The sequence below is a fragment of the Petromyzon marinus genome, unplaced genomic scaffold, assembly GCF_048934315.1.
Source record: "Petromyzon marinus isolate PM22_M1 ecotype Great Lakes invasive population unplaced genomic scaffold, UKy_Petmar_22M1.pri1.0 PM_G_Scaffold_366, whole genome shotgun sequence".
In the NCBI taxonomy this organism is placed as follows: domain Eukaryota; kingdom Metazoa; phylum Chordata; class Hyperoartia; order Petromyzontiformes; family Petromyzontidae; genus Petromyzon; species Petromyzon marinus.
Window position 1 is genome coordinate 1 of NW_027422946.1, and position 27,383 is coordinate 27,383.

Consider the following 27,383-nt stretch of genomic DNA (forward strand, 5'->3'; position numbering starts at 1 on the left):
TGTCTGAGTGAGTGACTGAGTGAGTGACTGAGTGAGTGACTGAGTGTCCGAGCGAGTGAGCCACTCCCAACGCCCTCACCCGCTGCCCTGGAGTCTCCTCACCCTCCTCCTCACCACCCTACACCTCACCACCCAGCCCCTCCTCACCACCCTACACCTCACAACCCAGCCCCTCCTCACCACCCTACACCTCACCACCCAGCCCCTCCTCACCACCCTACACCTCACCACCCAGCCCCTCCTCACCACCCTACACCTCATCTCCTCCTCCTCCTCACCCTGCATCTCCCCTCCAGCTGGGGTATCTCAGCCATGATGTCGTCTATCTGCTTGAGAATCCGGCACTCCTCCATCCTCTTGAGACTCGCCACCCTCTCCTCCTCCGCCTCCTCCTCCTCCATCTCGTCGCCCGACTTGCAGTCGCCATCATCGGCTGCACTGCGTGATCTCCGTAGTCCCCTCCTCCTCCTCCTCCTCCTCGTCCTCTTCTTCTTCCTCCTCCTCCTCCTCGTCTTCCTCTCCTCCTCCTCGTTCTCCTCCTCGTTGTCCGCCACCTCCCCATCGTCTTGTGCTCTGTCAATGCTCGGCTGCAGGCGACTGACGCAAAACTTCAGCAACAGCCTGCGGACGCCCCCCGTAGACTCCACCACCTCCTCCTCCTCCTCGTCCCTCCGCTCCTTCACCTCGTTACCCTCCACCACCTCCTCCTCGTCCCTCCGCTCCTTCACCTCGTCACCCTCCACCACCTCCTCCGGCGATGAAGACGACGACGACGACGATGCGTCCGAGAACGACCAACAGCTGGACGACGATGACGACGCTCTCTGCTGCCGGTATTGTTGCTGAATTTGTTTCCGTCGCTGCTTCTCCAGGGCGCGACCCCGGCGCCTCCCGGTGGGCGGTGGCGGCGGCTCAGCCAGCGGCCGCGTCATCAGCGAGGAGAAGTGGAACGTCGCCCCACGCGGGGCCGAGCGCCGCTTGCCCGCGACCGCCGCCGCCGCCAGCGGCGGCGGAGGAGAAGGAGGCGGAGGAGGCTTAGGAGGCGGAGGAGCGCGGCAGGTAGAGGAGCCCGGGCAGGGATCGGGATTCGGTCCCGCCGGGCAATCCGCCGCCGCCGCCTCCCGCCGCTTGCTTAGCGACGACTGCCCGGTCAAAACCTCCTCCTCCTCTTCCTCCTCCGCCTTCATCGCCGCCTCGGCCTCCTCTTCCCCTCCTTCTCCTCTCGCTCCGCCTCCTCCTCCGCCCCTCCTGCTGCTCGCCCTCCTGCCCACGCCCTGCCACCAAAAGTCGAAGTGTCTCTTCCACGCCGCACGCGGTCCAAACGCGGCCTCCCTGCGTCTCTCCGCCTCCTCCTCCTCCGCCTCCTCCTCGCCCGCTGCCTCGTCAGCGCCAAGCGCCGGCCCCGACTCTCCGCCGCCGTCTCCGCGCTCCGGGGCGACCCTCGGGCCGATTCCCGGCGTCGGCGTCGTCCGGGCGCCGCCACTGCCGCCGCCGCCGCCACGGAAGCTCTCCTGGGGGGGCGCCGCCGCCGCCGGAGTCTCCCGGCAGCGGCGCCCCCCCTCGAGAGCCCGGAACGTCACGGGGCGACGAAGATGACGGTCGTGGCGGGGAGGCCCCGGCGCGGGCCCCGGCCCCCCAGCGTCGTCGTCGTGGAGCGGGCGAGCGACCTTGGAGGGCGCCGCGTGGGACTCGGCTCCTCCTCCTCCGGCGTCGTCCGCGGAGCGCTTGGGCACCCGGATGGGCCAGGAGGAGCGAGCCCTCACGGAGGGGGCGGCCGTGGCCATGGCCGGGGCCGGGGCCCGGGCCGGGGGAGGCCGTCTGGGAGGCCACTGGTGAGGGGGGAGGGCCGGAGGAGAGGGAGGAGACGCGGGATCAGATTCCAGCATTCAGCACGCAAACGTCCTGGTAGTGGTGGTGGTATTGGTGGTAGCGGTGGTGGTCAGTGATTGTAGTGATGTTGGTAATGGTGGTGGTGATGGTAGTGATTGTAGTGTACGGTAGTAGTGGTGGTGGTGGTATTGGTGGTAGTGATGGTAGTGTATGGTAGTAGTGGTGGTGGTGGTGGTAATGGTGGAAGTGGCGGTAGAAGTGGTGGTGGTGATGGTGCTAGTGGTGGTGGTAGTAGTGGTGGTGTAATGGTGGTGGTAGTGTTGCTGGTAGTAGTGGTGGTAATGGTGGTGGTGGTAGTGATGGTAGTGTATGGTAGTAGTGGTGGTAATGGTGGAAGTGGTGGAAGTGGTGGTGGTGCTAGTGGTGGTGGTAGTAGTGGTGGTGTAATGGTGGTGGTAGTGTTGGTGGTAGTAGTGGTGGTAATGGTGGTGGTGTCCGGCAAAACAACCCCCTACCTCCTTGTGGTGCCGGACGGGCAATGCTGCCGTGGGCAGTGCCGGGGGGGGGGGCCAATTCGGATTGGCCTTTCCCCTCATGGCGTTTGTAACCACCACAGTGGCTAAGTGGGGGCTCTGGACAGGTGTGAAGGGCTGGAAACCCCTCCACCTCCAATTAATTACCACTAAACCACGACCACAACATTTTATAAATAAGCTTGTGCCGGAGGCCCCGGGGGGACAGGCGTCTATGACGTCTCCTGACCAAACCCCATTTGGCGGAGCCAGGAGACTGAATCCTTCCTCTCGGGGCTCCTCCAAAAACAACAAAAAAAACACTACGTGTGGCCACGTGGAATGTTCGAATGCTCACTGCGGAGGAGAGGCTGCCACTCCTCTGTCAAGAGCTGGACCGGTACCGCCTGGATCTCTGTGGTAATAAGGAGGTCCTGTGGACCGGCTCTGGCTCCTGCCACCATGAGGGGTGGACAGTCCTCTATACGGGGCAGGAGACTGCCAAACAACAGGGTGTGGCTCTTTTTCTGAATAAAAGAATGAAGGGCTGTGGGAGCGTGGTGATGAGGTGTGGGAAGCTGTAAGCTCCAGGCTACTTTGGGCTCGCCTTCCCATCAACCACAGGCGAGGAGTGGTGGTCATGGTAACTTATGCCCCCACCAAAGACGAACATCCGTGGAGGGATGCAAGCAAGGCCAATGAGTCAAATGCCTTCTATGACCTCCTGTCACAGGTGCTGGCTAAAGTGGCCCCTCGGGATAGTCATCTTGTTGGGTGACTTCAATGCCCAAGTTAGTCATGATGCTGGCACCTGGTCTGGAGTAATTGGAAGGCATCGGGCAGATCAGCTCAATAACAACGGCAGGAGGCTGCTAAATTTTTGTGCAGCCCATGGGCTTGTAATTACCAACACACTGTTCCGGCATCGGAGCATCCACACCACATCATGGATGCATGCCGGGTCCAAGCAAGAACATCTGCTGGACTACATAGTGACGGAACAGCGAATGCGAGCCCATGTCCTTGACACCAGGACCGACCGTGGAGCTGATCTGCCCACTGACCATCGACTTGTCATCTGTAAGATGCACCTGCAATTCTTCCACTCCGGTGGTGGGTGTACACCCAGGACCCCATTCAAACCCTTAGTGGCATGGTCTCAGCTAGCTGATGAAAGTTACAAACGAGAATTTCATCATCGCTTGCGGCTGGGATTGGCATCGCCTCCCACTCCTCTTGATGTCGAGGGGAAATGGGCGAGGTTTAGGACTGTAGCTCATGTAGTTGCAATGGCTGCTTTGGGTACACGGTCCAGACCTCCCCAGAGACCCTGGCTGACAAGAGGAGGTGTTCAAGCTGGCTGAGAAAAATCGACAGGCCCACTCTCATCGGCTACAGCGTCCCACGTCGGAGAATGAGGAGGCTTACCGCAGCCTTCGCTCGGAGGTTCGGGGAGCCGTGAGGCGCTGCAAGGATGGGTGGTGGTCGCGGGTTGCTGAGGAGATGGAGTCTGCCTCAGTGGCCCGCGATCACAAATCTCTATTTAACTCCATCAAAAAAGTAACCTGCAGCGCCACACCTATTACCGTCATTAGGGGAAAGAACGGTGATCCAATATCCGACCCCCAGGAACAGGTTTGCAGATTTTCTGAGCATTCCTGAGGTCCTGGGAAAGGGGAAATCCCTCAGCCAGGAAAACGTGGGACAAAGTGGGGATGACCCTGCTGAGGTTGCGGTGCCTCAAATATTGGAGGAAGTCACCCACTGTGATTGGCTGGCTGAGGTGCCATCCGTTGAGGACAGCAAGTTGGCACAGTAGGGGGCACAGGTGGTGCATCAGCCAGTCGTCTCAGTCAGTCGACCCGTGGCACCTGGGTCTGCCCCGTGACCTCCTGCCAGCGGGCGTTCGACATTTCACGTGGCCTCAAGGTGCACATGGCCTGGCACAAGCGTCGTGGTGACGTCACCGCCACTTGGTGGCGAACTGCGGTTGTTGTTGTTGACAGTGGAGCTGCTGGTAGTATATTTGGAGTGTGAGTGTCTCTCGCCTCGTGGTCACGTGGATTTGTTTCTGGTTCCTCCGGTTTCCCCCCCTCCAGATTTAGAATTAACATCACGCATTTAAAATATTTAACTGCAATACATTTCCACACGATGAAGTCACTTTGTGTTGAGCTTTCATTTGTGATGGGCAGGTCGCTTGTGAAAAAACGCTACATAGCTCAGTGGTCCTTACCTTGTACAATAAAATAGAAAACTAGTTTATAGTTTAAGAAGAGAGATGAGTTGGATCTGTCACGTGGGTTATTTAAATAAAAAAGGTTATTCGTTTCATCAGGTCATGTGCACAGATTACAAAAACATTTGGAGGGAAAAAAAACCATGCTGGCCGTTATGTGACTTCACCGAAAAAGCCAAAGAGTACGTTATGGTCAAGTTTTATAAAAAAAAATTTTTTAGGATATTTGCTCTTAATGTGCTTACTTTCCCCTAGCACATTCACTGCATTGTCTTGGTGAATGCGAGGCATCGCGTGGTCATAACCCACCGGGGTATTTTCCCCTTAAGCGTCAAGAGATTGACATTCTCAATGGAAATCATTTCAGGTATTCACTGAAAGTGTCAGAGCTGAATGTTCAGGATAAAACTGAACATTCGTGCTAAAGATTGGTGCCATATTGTACGATTATAATTGTGCAAAATGCAACCAAAACACAATTAGCACGGTTAGCTACGTACCGCTACAGTCTACATTATAGACTGCCAGTACACTCACTCAGCTTAATAACCATTACTACAGTCTACATTATAGACTGTCAGTACACTCACCATACTTAATAACCATTACTACAGTCTACATTATAGACTGCCAGTACACTCACCATACTTAATAACCATTACAACAGTCTACATTATAGACTGTCAGTACACTCACCCAGCTGAATAACCAGGCTACAGTCTACATTATAGACTGTCAGTACACTCACTCAGCTTAATAACCATTACTACAGTCTACATTATAGACTGTCAGTACACTCACTCAGGTTAATAACCATTACTAGTCTACATTATAGACTGTCAGTACACTCACCAAGGTTAAGAACCAGGCTACAGTCTACATTATAGACTGTCAGTACACTCACCATACTTAATAACCATTACTACAGTCTACATTATAGACTGTCAGTACACTCACCATAATAAATAACCATTACTACAGTCTACATTATAGACTGCCAGTACACTCACCATACTTAATAACCATTACTACAGTCTACATTATAGACTGTCAGTACACTCATTCAGCTTAATAACCATTACTACAGTCTACATTCTAGACTGTCAGTACACTCACCATACTTAATAACCATTACTACAGTCTACATTATAGACTGTCAGTACACTCACCATACTTAATAACTATTACTACAGTCTACATTATAGACTGTCAGTACACTCACCAAGGTTAAGAACCAGGCTACAGTCTACATTATAGACTGTCAGTACACTCACTCAGGTTAATAACCATTACTACAGTCTACATTATAGACTGTCAGTAAACTCACCATACTTAATAACCATTACTAGTCTACATTATAGACTGTCAGTACACTCACCATAATAAATAACCGTTACTACAGTCTACATTATAGACTGTCAGTACACTCAGCTTAATAACCAGGCTACAGTCTACATTATAGACTGTCAGTAAACTCACCATACTTAATAACCAGGCTACAGTCTACATTATAGACTGTCAGTACACTCACCATACTTAATAACCATTACTACAGCCTACATTATAGACTGTCAGTACACTCACTCAGCTTAATAACCATTACTACAGTCTACATTATAGACTGTCAGTACACTCACCATACTTAATAACCAGGCTTCAGTCGACATTATAGACTGTCAGTACACTCACCATACTTAATAACCATTACTACAGCCTACATTATAGACTGTCAGTACACTCACTCAGCTTAATAACCATTACTACAGTCTACATTATAGACTGTCAGTACACTCACCATACTTAATAACCAGGCTACAGTCTACATTATAGACTGTCAGTACACTCACCATACTTAATAACCATTACTACAGTCTACATTATAGACTGTCAGTACACTCACCCAGCTGAATAACCAGGCTACAGTCTACATTCTAGACTGTCAGTACACTCACCCAGCTGAATAACCAGGCTACAGTCTACATTATAGACTGTCAGTACACTCACCATACTTAATAACTATTACTACAGTCTACATTATAGACTGTCAGTACACGCACCATTCTTAATAACCAGGCTACAGTCTACATTATAGACTGTCAGTACACTCACCCAGCTGAATAACCAGGCTACAGTCTACATTATAGACTGTCAGTACACTCACTCAGCTTAATAACCATTACTACAGTCTACATTATAGACTGTCAGTACACTCACTCAGGTTAATAACCATTACTAGTCTACATTATAGACTGTCAGTACACTCACCCAGCTGAATAACCAGGCTACAGTCTACATTATAGACTGTCAGACCACTCACTCAGGTTAATAACCATTACTACAGTCTACATTATAGACTGTCAGTAAACTCACCATACTTAATAACCATTACTAGTCTACATTATAGACTGTCAGTACACTCACCATAATAAATAACCATTACTACAGTCTACATTATAGACTGTCAGTACACTCAGCTTAATAACCAGGCTACAGTCTACATTATAGACTGTCAGTACACTCACCATACTTAATAACCATTACTACAGCCTACATTATAGACTGTCAGTACACTCACTCAGCTTAATAACCATTACTACAGTCTACATTATAGACTGTCAGTACACTCACCATACTTAATAACCAGGCTTCAGTCGACATTATAGACTGTCAGTACACTCACCATACTTAATAACCATTACTACAGCCTACATTATAGACTGTCAGCACACTCACCCAGCTGAATAACCAGGCTACAGTCTACATTCTAGACTGTCAGTACACTCACCATACTTAATAACCATTACTACAGTCTGCATTATAGACTGTCAGTACACTCACCATTCTTAATAACCAGGCTACAGTCTACATTATAGACTGTTGGTACACTCACCCAGCTGAATAACCAGGCTACAGTCTACATTATAGACTGTCAGTACACTCACTCAGGTTAATAACCATTACTACAGTCTACATTATAGACTGTCAGTAAACTCACCATACTTAATAACCATTACTAGTCTACATTATAGACTGTCAGTACACTCACCATACTTAATAACCATTACTACAGCCTACATTATAGACTGTCAGTACACTCACCCAGCTGAATAACCAGGCTACAGTCTACATTCTAGACTGTCAGTACACTCACCATACTTAATAACCATTACTACAGTCTGCATTATAGACTGTCAGTACACTCACCATACTTAATAACCATTACTAGTCTACATTATAGACTGTCAGTACACTCACCCAGCTGAATAACCAGGCTACAGTCTACATTATAGACTGTTGGTACACTCACCCAGCTGAATAACCAGGCTACAGTCTACATTATAGACTGTCAGTACACTCACTCAGGTTAATAACCATTACTACAGTCTACATTATAGACTGTCAGTAAACTCACCATACTTAATAACCATTACTAGTCTACATTATAGACTGTCAGTACACTCACTCAGCTTAATAACCATTACTACAGTCTACATTATAGACTGTCAGTACACTCACCATACTTAATAACCAGGCTTCAGTCTACATTATAGACTGTCAGTACACTCACCATACTTAATAACCATTACTACAGCCTACATTATAGACTGTCAGTACACTCACCCAGCTGAATAACCAGGCTACAGTCTACATTCTAGACTGTCAGTACACTCACCATACTTAATAACCATTACTACAGTCTGCATTATAGACTGTCAGTACACTCACCATACTTAATAACCAGGCTTCAGTCTACATTATAGACTGTCAGTACACTCACCCAGCTGAATAACCAGGCTACAGTCTACATTATAGACTGTCAGTACACTCACTCAGGTTAATAACCATTACTACAGTCTACATTATAGACTGTCAGTAAACTCACCATACTTAATAACCATTACTAGTCTACATTATAGACTGTCAGTACACTCACCATAATAAATAACCATTACTACAGTCTACATTATAGACTGTCAGTACACTCAGCTTAATAACCATTACTACAGCCTACATTATAGACTGTCAGTACACTCACTCAGCTTAATAACCATTACTACAGTCTACATTATAGACTGTCAGTACACTCACCATACTTAATAACCATTACTACAGTCTACATTATAGACTGCCAGTACACTCACCATACTTAATAACCATTACTACAGTCTACATTATAGACTGCCAGTACACTCACCATACTTAATAACCATTACAACAGTCTACATTATAGACTGTCAGTACACTCACCCAGCTGAATAACCAGGCTACAGTCTACATTATAGACTGTCAGTACACTCACTCAGCTTAATAACCATTACTACAGTCTACATTATAGACTGTCAGTACACTCACTCAGGTTAATAACCATTACTAGTCTACATTATAGACTGTCAGTACACTCACCAAGGTTAAGAACCAGGCTACAGTCTACATTATAGACTGTCAGTACACTCACCATACTTAATAACCATTACTACAGTCTACATTATAGACTGTCAGTACACTCACCATAATAAATAACCATTACTACAGTCTACATTATAGACTGCCAGTACACTCACCATACTTAATAACCATTACTACAGTCTACATTATAGACTGTCAGTACACTCACCAAGGTTAAGAACCAGGCTACAGTCTACATTATAGACTGTCAGTACACTCACTCAGGTTAATAACCATTACTACAGTCTACATTATAGACTGTCAGTAAACTCACCATACTTAATAACCATTACTAGTCTACATTATAGACTGTCAGTACACTCACCATAATAAATAACCGTTACTACAGTCTACATTATAGACTGTCAGTACACTCAGCTTAATAACCAGGCTACAGTCTACATTATAGACTGTCAGTAAACTCACCATACTTAATAACCAGGCTACAGTCTACATTATAGACTGTCAGTACACTCACCATACTTAATAACCATTACTACAGCCTACATTATAGACTGTCAGTACACTCACTCAGCTTAATAACCATTACTACAGTCTACATTATAGACTGTCAGTACACTCACCATACTTAATAACCAGGCTTCAGTCGACATTATAGACTGTCAGTACACTCACCATACTTAATAACCAGGCTACAGTCTACATTATAGACTGTCAGTATACTCACCATACTTAATAACCATTACTACAGTCTACATTATAGACTGTCAGTACACTCACCCAGCTGAATAACCAGGCTACAGTCTACATTCTAGACTGTCAGTACACTCACCCAGCTGAATAACCAGGCTACAGTCTACATTATAGACTGTCAGTACACTCACCATACTTAATAACTATTACTACAGTCTACATTATAGACTGTCAGTACACGCACCATTCTTAATAACCAGGCTACAGTCTACATTATAGACTGTCAGTACACTCACCCAGCTGAATAACCAGGCTACAGTCTACATTATAGACTGTCAGTACACTCACTCAGCTTAATAACCATTACTACAGTCTACATTATAGACTGTCAGTACACTCACTCAGGTTAATAACCATTACTAGTCTACATTATAGACTGTCAGTACACTCACCCAGCTGAATAACCAGGCTACAGTCTACATTATAGACTGTCAGACCACTCACTCAGGTTAATAACCATTACTACAGTCTACATTATAGACTGTCAGTAAACTCACCATACTTAATAACCATTACTAGTCTACATTATAGACTGTCAGTACACTCACCATAATAAATAACCATTACTACAGTCTACATTATAGACTGTCAGTACACTCAGCTTAATAACCAGGCTACAGTCTACATTATAGACTGTCAGTACACTCACCATACTTAATAACCATTACTACAGCCTACATTATAGACTGTCAGTACACTCACTCAGCTTAATAACCATTACTACAGTCTACATTATAGACTGTCAGTACACTCACCATACTTAATAACCAGGCTTCAGTCGACATTATAGACTGTCAGTACACTCACCATACTTAATAACCATTACTACAGCCTACATTATAGACTGTCAGCACACTCACCCAGCTGAATAACCAGGCTACAGTCTACATTCTAGACTGTCAGTACACTCACCATACTTAATAACCATTACTACAGTCTGCATTATAGACTGTCAGTACACTCACCATTCTTAATAACCAGGCTACAGTCTACATTATAGACTGTTGGTACACTCACCCAGCTGAATAACCAGGCTACAGTCTACATTATAGACTGTCAGTACACTCACTCAGGTTAATAACCATTACTACAGTCTACATTATAGACTGTCAGTAAACTCACCATACTTAATAACCATTACTAGTCTACATTATAGACTGTCAGTACACTCACTCAGCTTAATAACCATTACTACAGTCTACATTATAGACTGTCAGTACACTCACCATACTTAATAACCAGGCTTCAGTCTACATTATAGACTGTCAGTACACTCACCATACTTAATAACCATTACTACAGCCTACATTATAGACTGTCAGTACACTCACCCAGCTGAATAACCAGGCTACAGTCTACATTCTAGACTGTCAGTACACTCACCATACTTAATAACCATTACTACAGTCTGCATTATAGACTGTCAGTACACTCACCATACTTAATAACCATTACTAGTCTACATTATAGACTGTCAGTACACTCACCCAGCTGAATAACCAGGCTACAGTCTACATTATAGACTGTTGGTACACTCACCCAGCTGAATAACCAGGCTACAGTCTACATTATAGACTGTCAGTACACTCACTCAGGTTAATAACCATTACTACAGTCTACATTATAGACTGTCAGTAAACTCACCATACTTAATAACCATTACTAGTCTACATTATAGACTGTCAGTACACTCACTCAGCTTAATAACCATTACTACAGTCTACATTATAGACTGTCAGTACACTCACCATACTTAATAACCAGGCTTCAGTCTACATTATAGACTGTCAGTACACTCACCATACTTAATAACCATTACTACAGCCTACATTATAGACTGTCAGTACACTCACCCAGCTGAATAACCAGGCTACAGTCTACATTCTAGACTGTCAGTACACTCACCATACTTAATAACCATTACTACAGTCTGCATTATAGACTGTCAGTACACTCACCATACTTAATAACCATTACTAGTCTACATTATAGACTGTCAGTACACTCACCCAGCTGAATAACCAGGCTACAGTCTACATTATAGACTGTCAGTACACTCACTCAGGTTAATAACCATTACTACAGTCTACATTATAGACTGTCAGTAAACTCACCATACTTAATAACCATTACTAGTCTACATTATAGACTGTCAGTACACTCACCATAATAAATAACCATTACTACAGTCTACATTATAGACTGTCAGTACACTCAGCTTAATAACCATTACTACAGCCTACATTATAGACTGTCAGTACACTCACTCAGCTTAATAACCATTACTACAGTCTACATTATAGACTGTCAGTACACTCACCATACTTAATAACCATTACTACAGTCTACATTATAGACTGCCAGTACACTCACCATACTTAATAACCATTACTACAGTCTACATTATAGACTGCCAGTACACTCACCATACTTAATAACCATTACAACAGTCTACATTATAGACTGTCAGTACACTCACCCAGCTGAATAACCAGGCTACAGTCTACATTATAGACTGTCAGTACACTCACTCAGCTTAATAACCATTACTACAGTCTACATTATAGACTGTCAGTACACTCACTCAGGTTAATAACCATTACTAGTCTACATTATAGACTGTCAGTACACTCACCAAGGTTAAGAACCAGGCTACAGTCTACATTATAGACTGTCAGTACACTCACCATACTTAATAACCATTACTACAGTCTACATTATAGACTGTCAGTACACTCACCATAATAAATAACCATTACTACAGTCTACATTATAGACTGCCAGTACACTCACCATACTTAATAACCATTACTACAGTCTACATTATAGACTGTCAGTACACTCATTCAGCTTAATAACCATTACTACAGTCTACATTCTAGACTGTCAGTACACTCACCATACTTAATAACCATTACTACAGTCTACATTATAGACTGTCAGTACACTCACCATACTTAATAACTATTACTACAGTCTACATTATAGACTGTCAGTACACTCACCAAGGTTAAGAACCAGGCTACAGTCTACATTATAGACTGTCAGTACACTCACTCAGGTTAATAACCATTACTACAGTCTACATTATAGACTGTCAGTAAACTCACCATACTTAATAACCATTACTAGTCTACATTATAGACTGTCAGTACACTCACCATAATAAATAACCGTTACTACAGTCTACATTATAGACTGTCAGTACACTCAGCTTAATAACCAGGCTACAGTCTACATTATAGACTGTCAGTAAACTCACCATACTTAATAACCAGGCTACAGTCTACATTATAGACTGTCAGTACACTCACCATACTTAATAACCATTACTACAGCCTACATTATAGACTGTCAGTACACTCACTCAGCTTAATAACCATTACTACAGTCTACATTATAGACTGTCAGTACACTCACCATACTTAATAACCAGGCTTCAGTCGACATTATAGACTGTCAGTACACTCACCATACTTAATAACCATTACTACAGCCTACATTATAGACTGTCAGTACACTCACTCAGCTTAATAACCATTACTACAGTCTACATTATAGACTGTCAGTACACTCACCATACTTAATAACCAGGCTACAGTCTACATTATAGACTGTCAGTATACTCACCATACTTAATAACCATTACTACAGTCTACATTATAGACTGTCAGTACACTCACCCAGCTGAATAACCAGGCTACAGTCTACATTCTAGACTGTCAGTACACTCACCCAGCTGAATAACCAGGCTACAGTCTACATTATAGACTGTCAGTACACTCACCATACTTAATAACTATTACTACAGTCTACATTATAGACTGTCAGTACACGCACCATTCTTAATAACCAGGCTACAGTCTACATTATAGACTGTCAGTACACTCACCCAGCTGAATAACCAGGCTACAGTCTACATTATAGACTGTCAGTACACTCACTCAGCTTAATAACCATTACTACAGTCTACATTATAGACTGTCAGTACACTCACTCAGGTTAATAACCATTACTAGTCTACATTATAGACTGTCAGTACACTCACCCAGCTGAATAACCAGGCTACAGTCTACATTATAGACTGTCAGACCACTCACTCAGGTTAATAACCATTACTACAGTCTACATTATAGACTGTCAGTAAACTCACCATACTTAATAACCATTACTAGTCTACATTATAGACTGTCAGTACACTCACCATAATAAATAACCATTACTACAGTCTACATTATAGACTGTCAGTACACTCAGCTTAATAACCAGGCTACAGTCTACATTATAGACTGTCAGTACACTCACCATACTTAATAACCATTACTACAGCCTACATTATAGACTGTCAGTACACTCACTCAGCTTAATAACCATTACTACAGTCTACATTATAGACTGTCAGTACACTCACCATACTTAATAACCAGGCTTCAGTCGACATTATAGACTGTCAGTACACTCACCATACTTAATAACCATTACTACAGCCTACATTATAGACTGTCAGTACACTCACCCAGCTGAATAACCAGGCTACAGTCTACATTCTAGACTGTCAGTACACTCACCATACTTAATAACCATTACTACAGTCTGCATTATAGACTGTCAGTACACTCACCATTCTTAATAACCAGGCTACAGTCTACATTATAGACTGTTGGTACACTCACCCAGCTGAATAACCAGGCTACAGTCTACATTATAGACTGTCAGTACACTCACTCAGGTTAATAACCATTACTACAGTCTACATTATAGACTGTCAGTAAACTCACCATACTTAATAACCATTACTAGTCTACATTATAGACTGTCAGTACACTCACTCAGCTTAATAACCATTACTACAGTCTACATTATAGACTGTCAGTACACTCACCATACTTAATAACCAGGCTTCAGTCTACATTATAGACTGTCAGTACACTCACCATACTTAATAACCATTACTACAGCCTACATTATAGACTGTCAGTACACTCACCCAGCTGAATAACCAGGCTACAGTCTACATTCTAGACTGTCAGTACACTCACCATACTTAATAACCATTACTACAGTCTGCATTATAGACTGTCAGTACACTCACCATACTTAATAACCATTACTAGTCTACATTATAGACTGTCAGTACACTCACCCAGCTGAATAACCAGGCTACAGTCTACATTATAGACTGTTGGTACACTCACCCAGCTGAATAACCAGGCTACAGTCTACATTATAGACTGTCAGTACACTCACTCAGGTTAATAACCATTACTACAGTCTACATTATAGACTGTCAGTAAACTCACCATACTTAATAACCATTACTAGTCTACATTATAGACTGTCAGTACACTCACTCAGCTTAATAACCATTACTACAGTCTACATTATAGACTGTCAGTACACTCACCATACTTAATAACCAGGCTTCAGTCTACATTATAGACTGTCAGTACACTCACCATACTTAATAACCATTACTACAGCCTACATTATAGACTGTCAGTACACTCACCCAGCTGAATAACCAGGCTACAGTCTACATTCTAGACTGTCAGTACACTCACCATACTTAATAACCATTACTACAGTCTGCATTATAGACTGTCAGTACACTCACCATACTTAATAACCATTACTAGTCTACATTATAGACTGTCAGTACACTCACCCAGCTGAATAACCAGGCTACAGTCTACATTATAGACTGTCAGTACACTCACTCAGGTTAATAACCATTACTACAGTCTACATTATAGACTGTCAGTAAACTCACCATACTTAATAACCATTACTAGTCTACATTATAGACTGTCAGTACACTCACCATAATAAATAACCATTACTACAGTCTACATTATAGACTGTCAGTACACTCAGCTTAATAACCATTACTACAGCCTACATTATAGACTGTCAGTACACTCACCATACTTAATAACCAGGCTTCAGTCTACATTATAGACTGTCAGTACACTCACCATACTTAATAACCATTACTACAGCCTACATTATAGACTGTCAGTACACTCACTCAGCTTAATAACCATTACTACAGTCTACATTATAGACTGTCAGTACACTCACCGTACTTAACAACCAGGCTACAGTCTACATTATAGACTGTCAGTACACTCACCATACTTAATAACCATTACTACAGTCTACATTATAGACTGTCAGTACACTCACCCAGCTGAATAACCAGGCTACAGTCTACATTCTAGACTGTCAGTACACTCACCATACTTAATAACCATTACTACAGTCTACATTATAGACTGTCAGTACACTCACCATACTTAATAACCAGGCTACAGTCTACATTATAGACTGTCAGTACACTCACCCAGCTGAATAACCAGGCTACAGTCTACATTATAGACTGTCAGTACACTCACTCAGCTTAATAACCATTACTACAGTCTACATTATAGACTGTCAGTACACTCACTCAGGTTAATAACCATTACTAGTCTACATTATAGACTGTCAGTACACTCACCAAGGTTAAGAACCAGGCTACAGTCTACATTATAGACTGTCAGTACACTCACCATACTTAATAACCATTACTACAGTTTACATTATAGACTGTCAGTACACTCACCATAATAAATAACCATTACTACAGTCTACATTATAGACTGTCAGTACACTCAGCTTAATAACCAGGCTACAGTCTACATTATAGACTGTCAGTACACTAACTCAGCTTAATAACCATTACTACAGTCTACATTATAGACTGTCAGTACACTCACCATACTTAATAACCAGGCTACAGTCTACATTATAGACTGTCAGTACACTCATCCAGCTGAATAACCAGGCTACAGTCTACATTATAGACTGTCAGTACACTCACTCAGGTTAATAACCATTACTAGTCTACATTATAGACTGTCAGTACACTCACCAAGGTTAAGAACCAGGCTACAGTCTACATTATAGACTGTCAGTACACTCACTCAGGTTAATAACCATTACTACAGTCTACATTATAGACTGTCAGTAAACTCACCATACTTAATAACCATTACTACAGTCTACATTATAGACTGTCAGTACACTCACCATAATAAATAACCATTACTACAGTCTACATTATAGACTGTCAGTACACTCAGCTTAATAACCAGGCTACAGTCTACATTATAGACTGTCAGTACACTCACTCAGCTTAATAACCATTACTACAGTCTACATTATAGACTGTCAGTACACTCTCCATACTTAATAACCATTACTACAGTCTACATTATAGACTGTCAGTAAACTCACTCAGGTTAATAACCATTACTACAGTCTACATTATAGACTGTCAGTACACTCACCATACTTAATAACCATTACTACAGTCTACATTATAGACTGTCAGTACACTCACCATAATAAATAACCATTACTACAGTCTACATTATAGACTGTCAGTACACTCAGCTTAATAACCAGGCTACAGTCTACATTATAGACTGTCAGTACACTCACTCAGCTTAATAACCATTACTACAGTCTACATTATAGACTGTCAGTACACTCTCCATACTTAATAACCATTACTACAGTCTACATTATAGACTGTCAGTAAACTCACTCAGGTTAATAACCATTACTACAGTCTACATTATAGACTGTCAGTACACTCACCATACTTAACCATTACTACAGTCTACATTATAGACTGTCAGTACACTCACCATACTTAATAACCAGGCTACAGTCTACATTATAGACTGTCAGCACACTCACCATACTTAATAACCATTACAACAGTCTACATTATAGACTGTCAGTACACTCACCATACTTAATAACCATTACTACAGTCTACATTATAGACTGTCAGTACACTCACCATACTTAATAACCATTACTACAGTCTACATTATAGACTGTCAGTACACTCACCATACTTAATAACCATTACTACAGTCTACATTATAGACTTTCAGTACACTCACCCAGCTTAATAACCAGGCTACAGTCTACATTATAGACTGCTAGTACACTCACTCAGCTTAATAACCATTACTACAGTCTACATTATAGACTGTCAGTACACTCACCATACTTAATAACCATTACTACAGTCTACATTAAAGACTATCAGTACACTCACCATACTTAATAACCATTACTACAGTCTACATTATAGACTGTCAGTACACTCACCCAGAATTAATAACCATTACTACAGTCTACATTATAGACTCTCAGTACACTCACCATACTTAATAACCAGGCTACAGTTTACATTATAGACTGTCAGTACACTCACCATACTTAATAACCAGGCTACAGTCTACATTATAGACTCTCAGTACACTCACCATACTTAATAACCATTACTACAGTCTACATTATAGACTGTCAGTACACTCACCATACTTAATAACCATTACTACAGTCTACATTATAGACTGTCAGTACACTCACCATACTTAATAACCATTACTACAGTCTACATTATAGACTGTCAGTACACTCACCCAGAATTAATAACCATTACTACAGTCTACATTATAGACTCTCAGTACACTCACCATACTTAATAACCAGGCTACAGTTTACATTATAGACTGTCAGTACACTCACCATACTTAATAACCAGGCTACAGTCTACATTATAGACTCTCAGTACACTCACCATACTTAATAACCATTACTACAGTCTACATTATAAACTGTCAGTACACTAACTCAGCTTAATAACCATTACTACAGTCTACATTATAGACTGTCAGTACACTCACCATACTTAATAACCAGGCTACAGTCTACATTATAGACTGTCAGTACACTCATCCAGCTGAATAACCAGGCTACAGTCTACATTATAGACTGTCAGTACACTCACTCAGGTTAATAACCATTACTAGTCTACATTATAGACTGTCAGTACACTCACCAAGGTTAAGAACCAGGCTACAGTCTACATTATAGACTGTCAGTACACTCACTCAGGTTAATAACCATTACTACAGTCTACATTATAGACTGTCAGTAAACTCACCATACTTAATAACCATTACTACAGTCTACATTATAGACTGTCAGTACACTCACCATAATAAATAACCATTACTACAGTCTACATTATAGACTGTCAGTACACTCAGCTTAATAACCAGGCTACAGTCTACATTATAGACTGTCAGTACACTCACTCAGCTTAATAACCATTACTACAGTCTACATTATAGACTGTCAGTACACTCTCCATACTTAATAACCATTACTACAGTCTACATTATAGACTGTCAGTAAACTCACTCAGGTTAATAACCATTACTACAGTCTACATTATAGACTGTCAGTACACTCACCATACTTAATAACCATTACTACAGTCTACATTATAGACTGTCAGTACACTCACCATAATAAATAACCATTACTACAGTCTACATTATAGACTGTCAGTACACTCAGCTTAATAACCAGGCTACAGTCTACATTATAGACTGTCAGTACACTCACTCAGCTTAATAACCATTACTACAGTCTACATTATAGACTGTCAGTACACTCTCCATACTTAATAACCATTACTACAGTCTACATTATAGACTGTCAGTAAACTCACTCAGGTTAATAACCATTACTACAGTCTACATTATAGACTGTCAGTACACTCACCATACTTAACCATTACTACAGTCTACATTATAGACTGTCAGTACACTCACCATACTTAATAACCAGGCTACAGTCTACATTATAGACTGTCAGCACACTCACCATACTTAATAACCATTACAACAGTCTACATTATAGACTGTCAGTACACTCACCATACTTAATAACCATTACTACAGTCTACATTATAGACTGTCAGTACACTCACCATACTTAATAACCATTACTACAGTCTACATTATAGACTGTCAGTACACTCACCATACTTAATAACCATTACTACAGTCTACATTATAGACTTTCAGTACACTCACCCAGCTTAATAACCAGGCTACAGTCTACATTATAGACTGCTAGTACACTCACTCAGCTTAATAACCATTACTACAGTCTACATTATAGACTGTCAGTACACTCACCATACTTAATAACCATTACTACAGTCTACATTAAAGACTATCAGTACACTCACCATACTTAATAACCATTACTACAGTCTACATTATAGACTGTCAGTACACTCACCCAGAATTAATAACCATTACTACAGTCTACATTATAGACTCTCAGTACACTCACCATACTTAATAACCAGGCTACAGTTTACATTATAGACTGTCAGTACACTCACCATACTTAATAACCAGGCTACAGTCTACATTATAGACTCTCAGTACACTCACCATACTTAATAACCATTACTACAGTCTACATTATAGACTGTCAGTACACTCACCATACTTAATAACCATTACTACAGTCTACATTATAGACTGTCAGTACACTCACCATACTTAATAACCATTACTACAGTCTACATTATAGACTGTCAGTACACTCACCCAGAATTAATAACCATTACTACAGTCTACATTATAGACTCTCAGTACACTCACCATACTTAATAACCAGGCTACAGTTTACATTATAGACTGTCAGTACACTCACCATACTTAATAACCAGGCTACAGTCTACATTATAGACTCTCAGTACACTCACCATACTTAATAACCATTACTACAGTCTACATTATAAACTGTCAGTACACTCACTCAGCTTAATAACCATTACTACAGTCTACATTATAGACTCTCAGTACACTCACCATACTTAATAACCAGGCTACAGTTTACATTATAGACTGTCAGTACACTCACCATACTTAATAACCAGGCTACAGACTACATTATAGACTGTCAGTACACTCACCATACTTAATAACCATTACTACAGTCTACATTATAGACTGTCAGTACACTCTGGTTAATAACCATTACTACAGTCTACATTATAGACTGTCAGTACACTCACCATACTTAATAACCATTACTACAGTCTACATTATAGACTGTCAGTACACTCACCATACTTAATAACCATTACTACAGTCTACATTATAGACTGTCAGTACACTCACCATACTTAATAACCATTACTACAGTCTACATTATAGACTTTCAGTACACTCACCCAGCTTAATAACCAGGCTACAGTCTACATTATAGACTGTCAGTACACTCACCCAGCTGAATAACCAGGCTACAGTCTACATTATAGACTGTCAGTACACTCACTCAGCTTAATAACCATTACTACAGTCTACATTATAGACTGTCAGTACACTCACTCAGGTTAATAACCATTACTAGTCTACATTATAGACTGTCAGTACACTCACCATACTTAATAACCATTACTACAGTCTACATTATAGACTGTCAGTACACTCACCATACTTAATAACCATTACTACAGTCTACATTATAGACTGTCAGTACACTCACCATACTTAATAACCATTACTACAGTCTACATTATAGACTTTCAGTACACTCACCCAGCTTAATAACCAGGCTACAGTCTACATTATAGACTGTCAGTACACTCACCCAGCTGAATAACCAGGCTACAGTCTACATTATAGACTGTCAGTACACTCACTCAGCTTAATAACCATTACTACAGTCTACATTATAGACTGTCAGTACACTCACTCAGGTTAATAACCATTACTAGTCTACATTATAGACTGTCAGTACACTCACCAAGGTTAAGAACCAGGCTACAGTCTACATTATAGACTGTCAGTACACTCACCATACTTAATAACCATTACTACAGTCTACATTATAGACTGTCAGTACACTCACCATAATAAATAACCATTACTACAGTCTACATTATAGACTGTCAGTACACTCAGCTTAATAACCAGGCTACAGTCTACATTATAGACTGTCAGTACACTAACTCAGCTTAATAACCATTACTACAGTCTACATTATAGACTGTCAGTACACTCACCATACTTAATAACCAGGCTACAGTCTACATTATAGACTGTCAGTACACTCATCCAGCTGAATAACCAGGCTACAGTCTACATTATAGACTGTCAGTACACTCACTCAGGTTAATAACCATTACTAGTCTACATTATAGACTGTCAGTACACTCACCAAGGTTAAGAACCAGGCTACAGTCTACATTATAGACTGTCAGTACACTCACTCAGGTTAATAACCATTACTACAGTCTACATTATAGACTGTCAGTAAACTCACCATACTTAATAACCATTACTACAGTCTACATTATAGACTGTCAGTACACTCACCATAATAAATAACCATTACTACAGTCTACATTATAGACTGTCAGTACACTCAGCTTAATAACCAGGCTACAGTCTACATTATAGACTGTCAGTACACTCACTCAGCTTAATAACCATTACTACAGTCTACATTATAGACTGTCAGTACACTCTCCATACTTAATAACCATTACTACAGTCTACATTATAGACTGTCAGTAAACTCACTCAGGTTAATAACCATTACTACAGTCTACATTATAGACTGTCAGTACACTCACCATACTTAATAACCATTACTACAGTCTACATTATAGACTGTCAGTACACTCACCATAATAAATAACCATTACTACAGTCTACATTATAGACTGTCAGTACACTCAGCTTAATAACCAGGCTACAGTCTACATTATAGACTGTCAGTACACTCACTCAGCTTAATAACCATTACTACAGTCTACATTATAGACTGTCAGTACACTCTGGTTAATAACCATTACTACAGTCTACATTATAGACTGTCAGTACACTCACCATACTTAATAACCATTACTACAGTCTACATTATAGACTGTCAGTACACTCACCATACTTAATAACCATTACTACAGTCTACATTATAGACTGTCAGTACACTCACCATACTTAATAACCATTACTACAGTCTACATTATAGACTTTCAGTACACTCACCCAGCTTAATAACCAGGCTACAGTCTACATTATAGACTGCTAGTACACTCACTCAGCTTAATAACCATTACTACAGTCTACATTATAGACTGTCAGTACACTCACCATACTTAATAACCATTACTACAGTCTACATTAAAGACTATCAGTACACTCACCATACTTAATAACCATTACTACAGTCTACATTATAGACTGTCAGTACACTCACCCAGAATTAATAACCATTACTACAGTCTACATTATAGACTCTCAGTACACTCACCATACTTAATAACCAGGCTACAGTTTGCATTATAGACTGTCAGTACACTCACCATACTTAATAACCATTACTACAGTCTACATTATAGACTGTCAGTACAGTCACCATACTTAATAACCATTACTACAGTCTACATTATAGACTATCAGTACACTCACCATACTTAATAACCATTACTACAGTCTACATTATAGACTGTCAGTACACTCACCCAGAATTAATAACCATTACTACAGTCTACATTATAGACTCTCAGTACACTCACCATACTTAATAACCAGGCTACAGTTTACATTATAGACTGTCAGTACACTCACCATACTTAATAACCAGGCTACAGTCTACATTATAGACTCTCAGTACACTCACCATACTTAATAACCATTACTACAGTCTACATTATAAACTGTCAGTACACTCACTCAGCTTAATAACCATTACTACAGTCTACATTATAAACTGTCAGTACACTCACTCAGCTTAATAACCATTACTACAGTCTACATTATAGACTGTCAGTACACTCACCATACTTAATAACCATTACTACAGTCTACATTATAGACTTTCAGTACTCACCCAGCTTAATAACCAGGCTACAGTCTACATTATAGACTGCTAGTACACTCACTCAGCTTAATAACCATTACTACAGTCTACATTATAGACTGTCAGTACACTCACCATACTTAATAACCATTACTACAGTCTACATTAAAGACTATCAGTACACTCACCATACTTAATAACCATTACTACAGTCTACATTATAGACTGTCAGTACACTCACCCAGAATTAATAACCATTACTACAGTCTACATTATAGACTCTCAGTACACTCACCATACTTAATAACCAGGCTACAGTTTGCATTATAGGCTGTCAGTACACTCACCATACTTAATAACCATTACTACAGTCTACATTATAGACTGTCAGTACACTCACCATACTTAATAACCATTACTACAGTCTACATTATAGACTGTCAGTACACTCACCATACTTAATAACCATTACTACAGTCTACATTATAGACTATCAGTACACTCACCATACTTAATAACCAGGCTACAGTCTACATTATAGACTGTCAGTACACTCACCATACTTAATAACCAGGCTACAGTCTACATTATAGCCTGTCAGTACACTCACAATACTTAATAACCATTACTACAGTCTACATTATAGACTGTCATTACACTCACCATACTTAATAACCAGGCTACAGACTACATTATAGACTGTCAGTACACTCACCATACTTAATAACCATTACTACAGTCTACATTATAGACTGTCAGTACACTCTGGTTAATAACCATTACTACAGTCTACATTATAGACTGTCAGTACACTCACCATACTTAATAACCATTACTACAGTCTACATTATAGACTGTCAGTACACTCACCATACTTAATAACCATTACTACAGTCTACATTATAGACTGTCAGTACACTCACCATACTTAATAACCATTACTACAGTCTACATTAAAGACTATCAGTACACTCACCATACTTAATAACCATTACTACAGTCTACATTATAGACTGTCAGTACACTCACCCAGAATTAATAACCATTACTACAGTCTACATTATAGACTCTCAGTACACTCACCATACTTAATAACCAGGCTACAGTTTGCATTATAGACTGTCAGTACACTCACCATACTTAATAACCAGGCTACAGTCTACATTATAGACTCTCAGTACACTCACCATACTTAATAACCATTACTACAGTCTACATTATAGACTGTCAGTACACTCACCATACTTAATAACCATTACTACAGTCTACATTATAGACTGTCAGTACACTCACCATACTTAATAACCATTACTACAGTCTACATTATAGACTATCAGTACACTCACCATACTTAATAACCATTACTACAGTCTACATTATAGACTGTCAGTACACTCACCCAGAATTAATAACCATTACTACAGTCTACATTATAGACTCTCAGTACACTCACCATACTTAATAACCAGGCTACAGTTTACATTATAGACTGTCAGTACACTCACCATACTTAATAACCAGGCTACAGACTACATTATAGACTGTCAGTACACTCACCATACTTAATAACCATTACTACAGTCTACATTATAGACTGTCAGTACACTCTGGTTAATAACCATTACTACAGTCTACATTATAGACTGTCAGTACACTCACCATACTTAATAACCATTACTACAGTCTACATTATAGACTGTCAGTACACTCACCATACTTAATAACCATTACTACAGTCTACATTATAGACTGTCAGTACACTCACCATACTTAATAACCATTACTACAGTCTACATTATAGACTGTCAGTACACTCTGGTTAATAACCATTACTACAGTCTACATTCGTGTAGGAACAACCACAAAGCACACAGATGTAGTTTTATATCACTCCCATTGTTTCCCTCCACGATGTCTCCTTTAAGCAATAAATGACTCGCGGGGTGTAAAGAAAACAGTCATCTCGACGAATACTGGCACATCTTATGCCCCTCACGAGGTAAACTATTCACAAATTAAATCGTTTGTATTTTGTCAATGACCATAGCCTCAGCACTGCCCCATAGACTCAGCACTGTCCCATAGACTCAACACTGCCCCATAGACTCAACACTGTCCCATAGACTCAGCACTGCCCCATAGACTCAGCACTGTCCCATAGACTCAGCACTGTCCCATAGACTCAGCACTGTCCCATAGACTCAGCACTGCCCCATAGACTCAGCACTGTCCCATAGACTCAGCACTGTCCCATAGACTCAGCACTGCCCCATAGACCCACCACTGTCCCATAGATTCAGCACTGTCCCATAGACTCAGCACTGTCCCATAGACTCAACACTGTCCCATAGACTCAGCACTGTCCCATAGACTCAACACTGTCCCATAGACTCAGCACTGTCCCATAGACTCAGCACTGTCCCATAGACTCAGCACTGTGCCATAGACTCAGCACTGTCCCATAGACTCAGCACTGTCCCATAGACTCATCACTGTGCCATAGACTCAGCACTGCCCCATAGACTCAACACTGTCCCCATAGACTCAGCACTGCCCCATAGACTCAGCACTGTCCCATAGACTCATCACTGCCCATAAACTCAACAGTGCATTTGTAAACTATCTGCGAATCACGGGCTGGACATTTGAGGCCACTTTTTACCTCACGTTTTCCCTCACGAGAGGCGATCTCGCACCCCTGGGGGGTCGTCATCGTCGTTAATTTCTGCTCCGAAATAAAAAAAATATCAAAACCGCACCTCACGACTTTAAAAACGGCGCCTGGCCGAGGAAAAGGAGTCACAAAAAATTTGGCGGGAAAAACATATCACGTCACGTGGGTAGAGAGGACTCAAACCTGATTGGCTCCAAGGCGTAGCGAGGAGGGCGAGACGCCAAAATAATTTAGCGGGATAAAAAAAAATCTCGTGTCACGTGGGTAGGAGGGAACGAAACCTGATTGGCTCCAAGGCGGGGGTGGGGAGGAGCCAAAAAAAATGTGGCGGGGAAAAAACTCCCGCGTCACGTGGGTAGGTTTAGTTACTTGTAGGAACAACCACAAAGCACACAGATGTAGTTTTATATCACTCCCATTGTTTCCCTCCACGATGTCTCCTTTAAGCAATAAATGACTCGCAGGGTGAAAAGAAAACAGTCATCTCGACGAATACTGGCACATCTTATGCCCCTCACGAGGCAAACTATTCACAAATTAAATCGTTTTTATTTTGTCAATGACCATAGCCTCAGCACTGCCCCATAGACTCAGCAGTGTCCCATAGACTCAGCACTGTCCCATAGACTCAGCACTGTCCCATAGACTCAGCACTGCCCCATAGACTCAACACTGCCCCATAGACTCAGCACTGTCCCATAGACTCAGCACTGCCCCATAGACTCAGCACTGCCCATAGATTCAACACTGTCCCATAAACCCAACACTGCACATAGATTCAACAGTGCATATTTAAACTATCTGCGAATCACGGGCTGGACATTTGAGGCCACTTTTTACCTCACGTTTTCCCTCACGAGAGGCGATCTCGCACCCCTGGGGGGTCGTCATCGTCGTTAATTTCTGCTACGAAATAAAAAAAATTCAAATCCGCACCTCACGACTCTCAAAATGGCGCCTGGCCGACGAGGAGTCTCAAAAATTTGGCGGGAAAAAAAAATCCCGGGTCACGTGGCTAGGGAGGAATCAAATCTGATTGGCTCCAAGTCGCCGCTTGGACCAATCAGAGAGCTCCAAGCGCCTCGCCTCACAGCAGCTCCGCTCCTGCACTGATAGATCACTGCAGGTCTCTCGTCTATAGTTGAATAGTGTAATAGTGTGTGTATCTGTGTGTATGTGTGTGTATGTGTGTGTATGTGTATTTATCTGTGTGTGTGTATCTGTG

General features: G+C 41.5%; 1 protein-coding gene across 1 annotated transcript; it reads right to left on the minus strand.

Annotated features, from left to right (window-relative positions):
• Positions 1–257: 257 nt before the first annotated feature.
• On the minus strand, positions 258–26,288 carry LOC142915910 (uncharacterized). Its single transcript, XM_076061536.1, has 2 exons — positions 26,147–26,288; positions 258–1,829 (listed from the first exon to the last, which is right to left on the minus strand). Exons 1-2 carry the CDS (start codon positions 26,195–26,197, stop codon positions 258–260), a joined length of 1,623 nt encoding a protein of 540 aa, XP_075917651.1. The 5' UTR covers positions 26,198–26,288.
• Between the last annotated feature and the right edge of the window lie 1,095 nt (positions 26,289–27,383).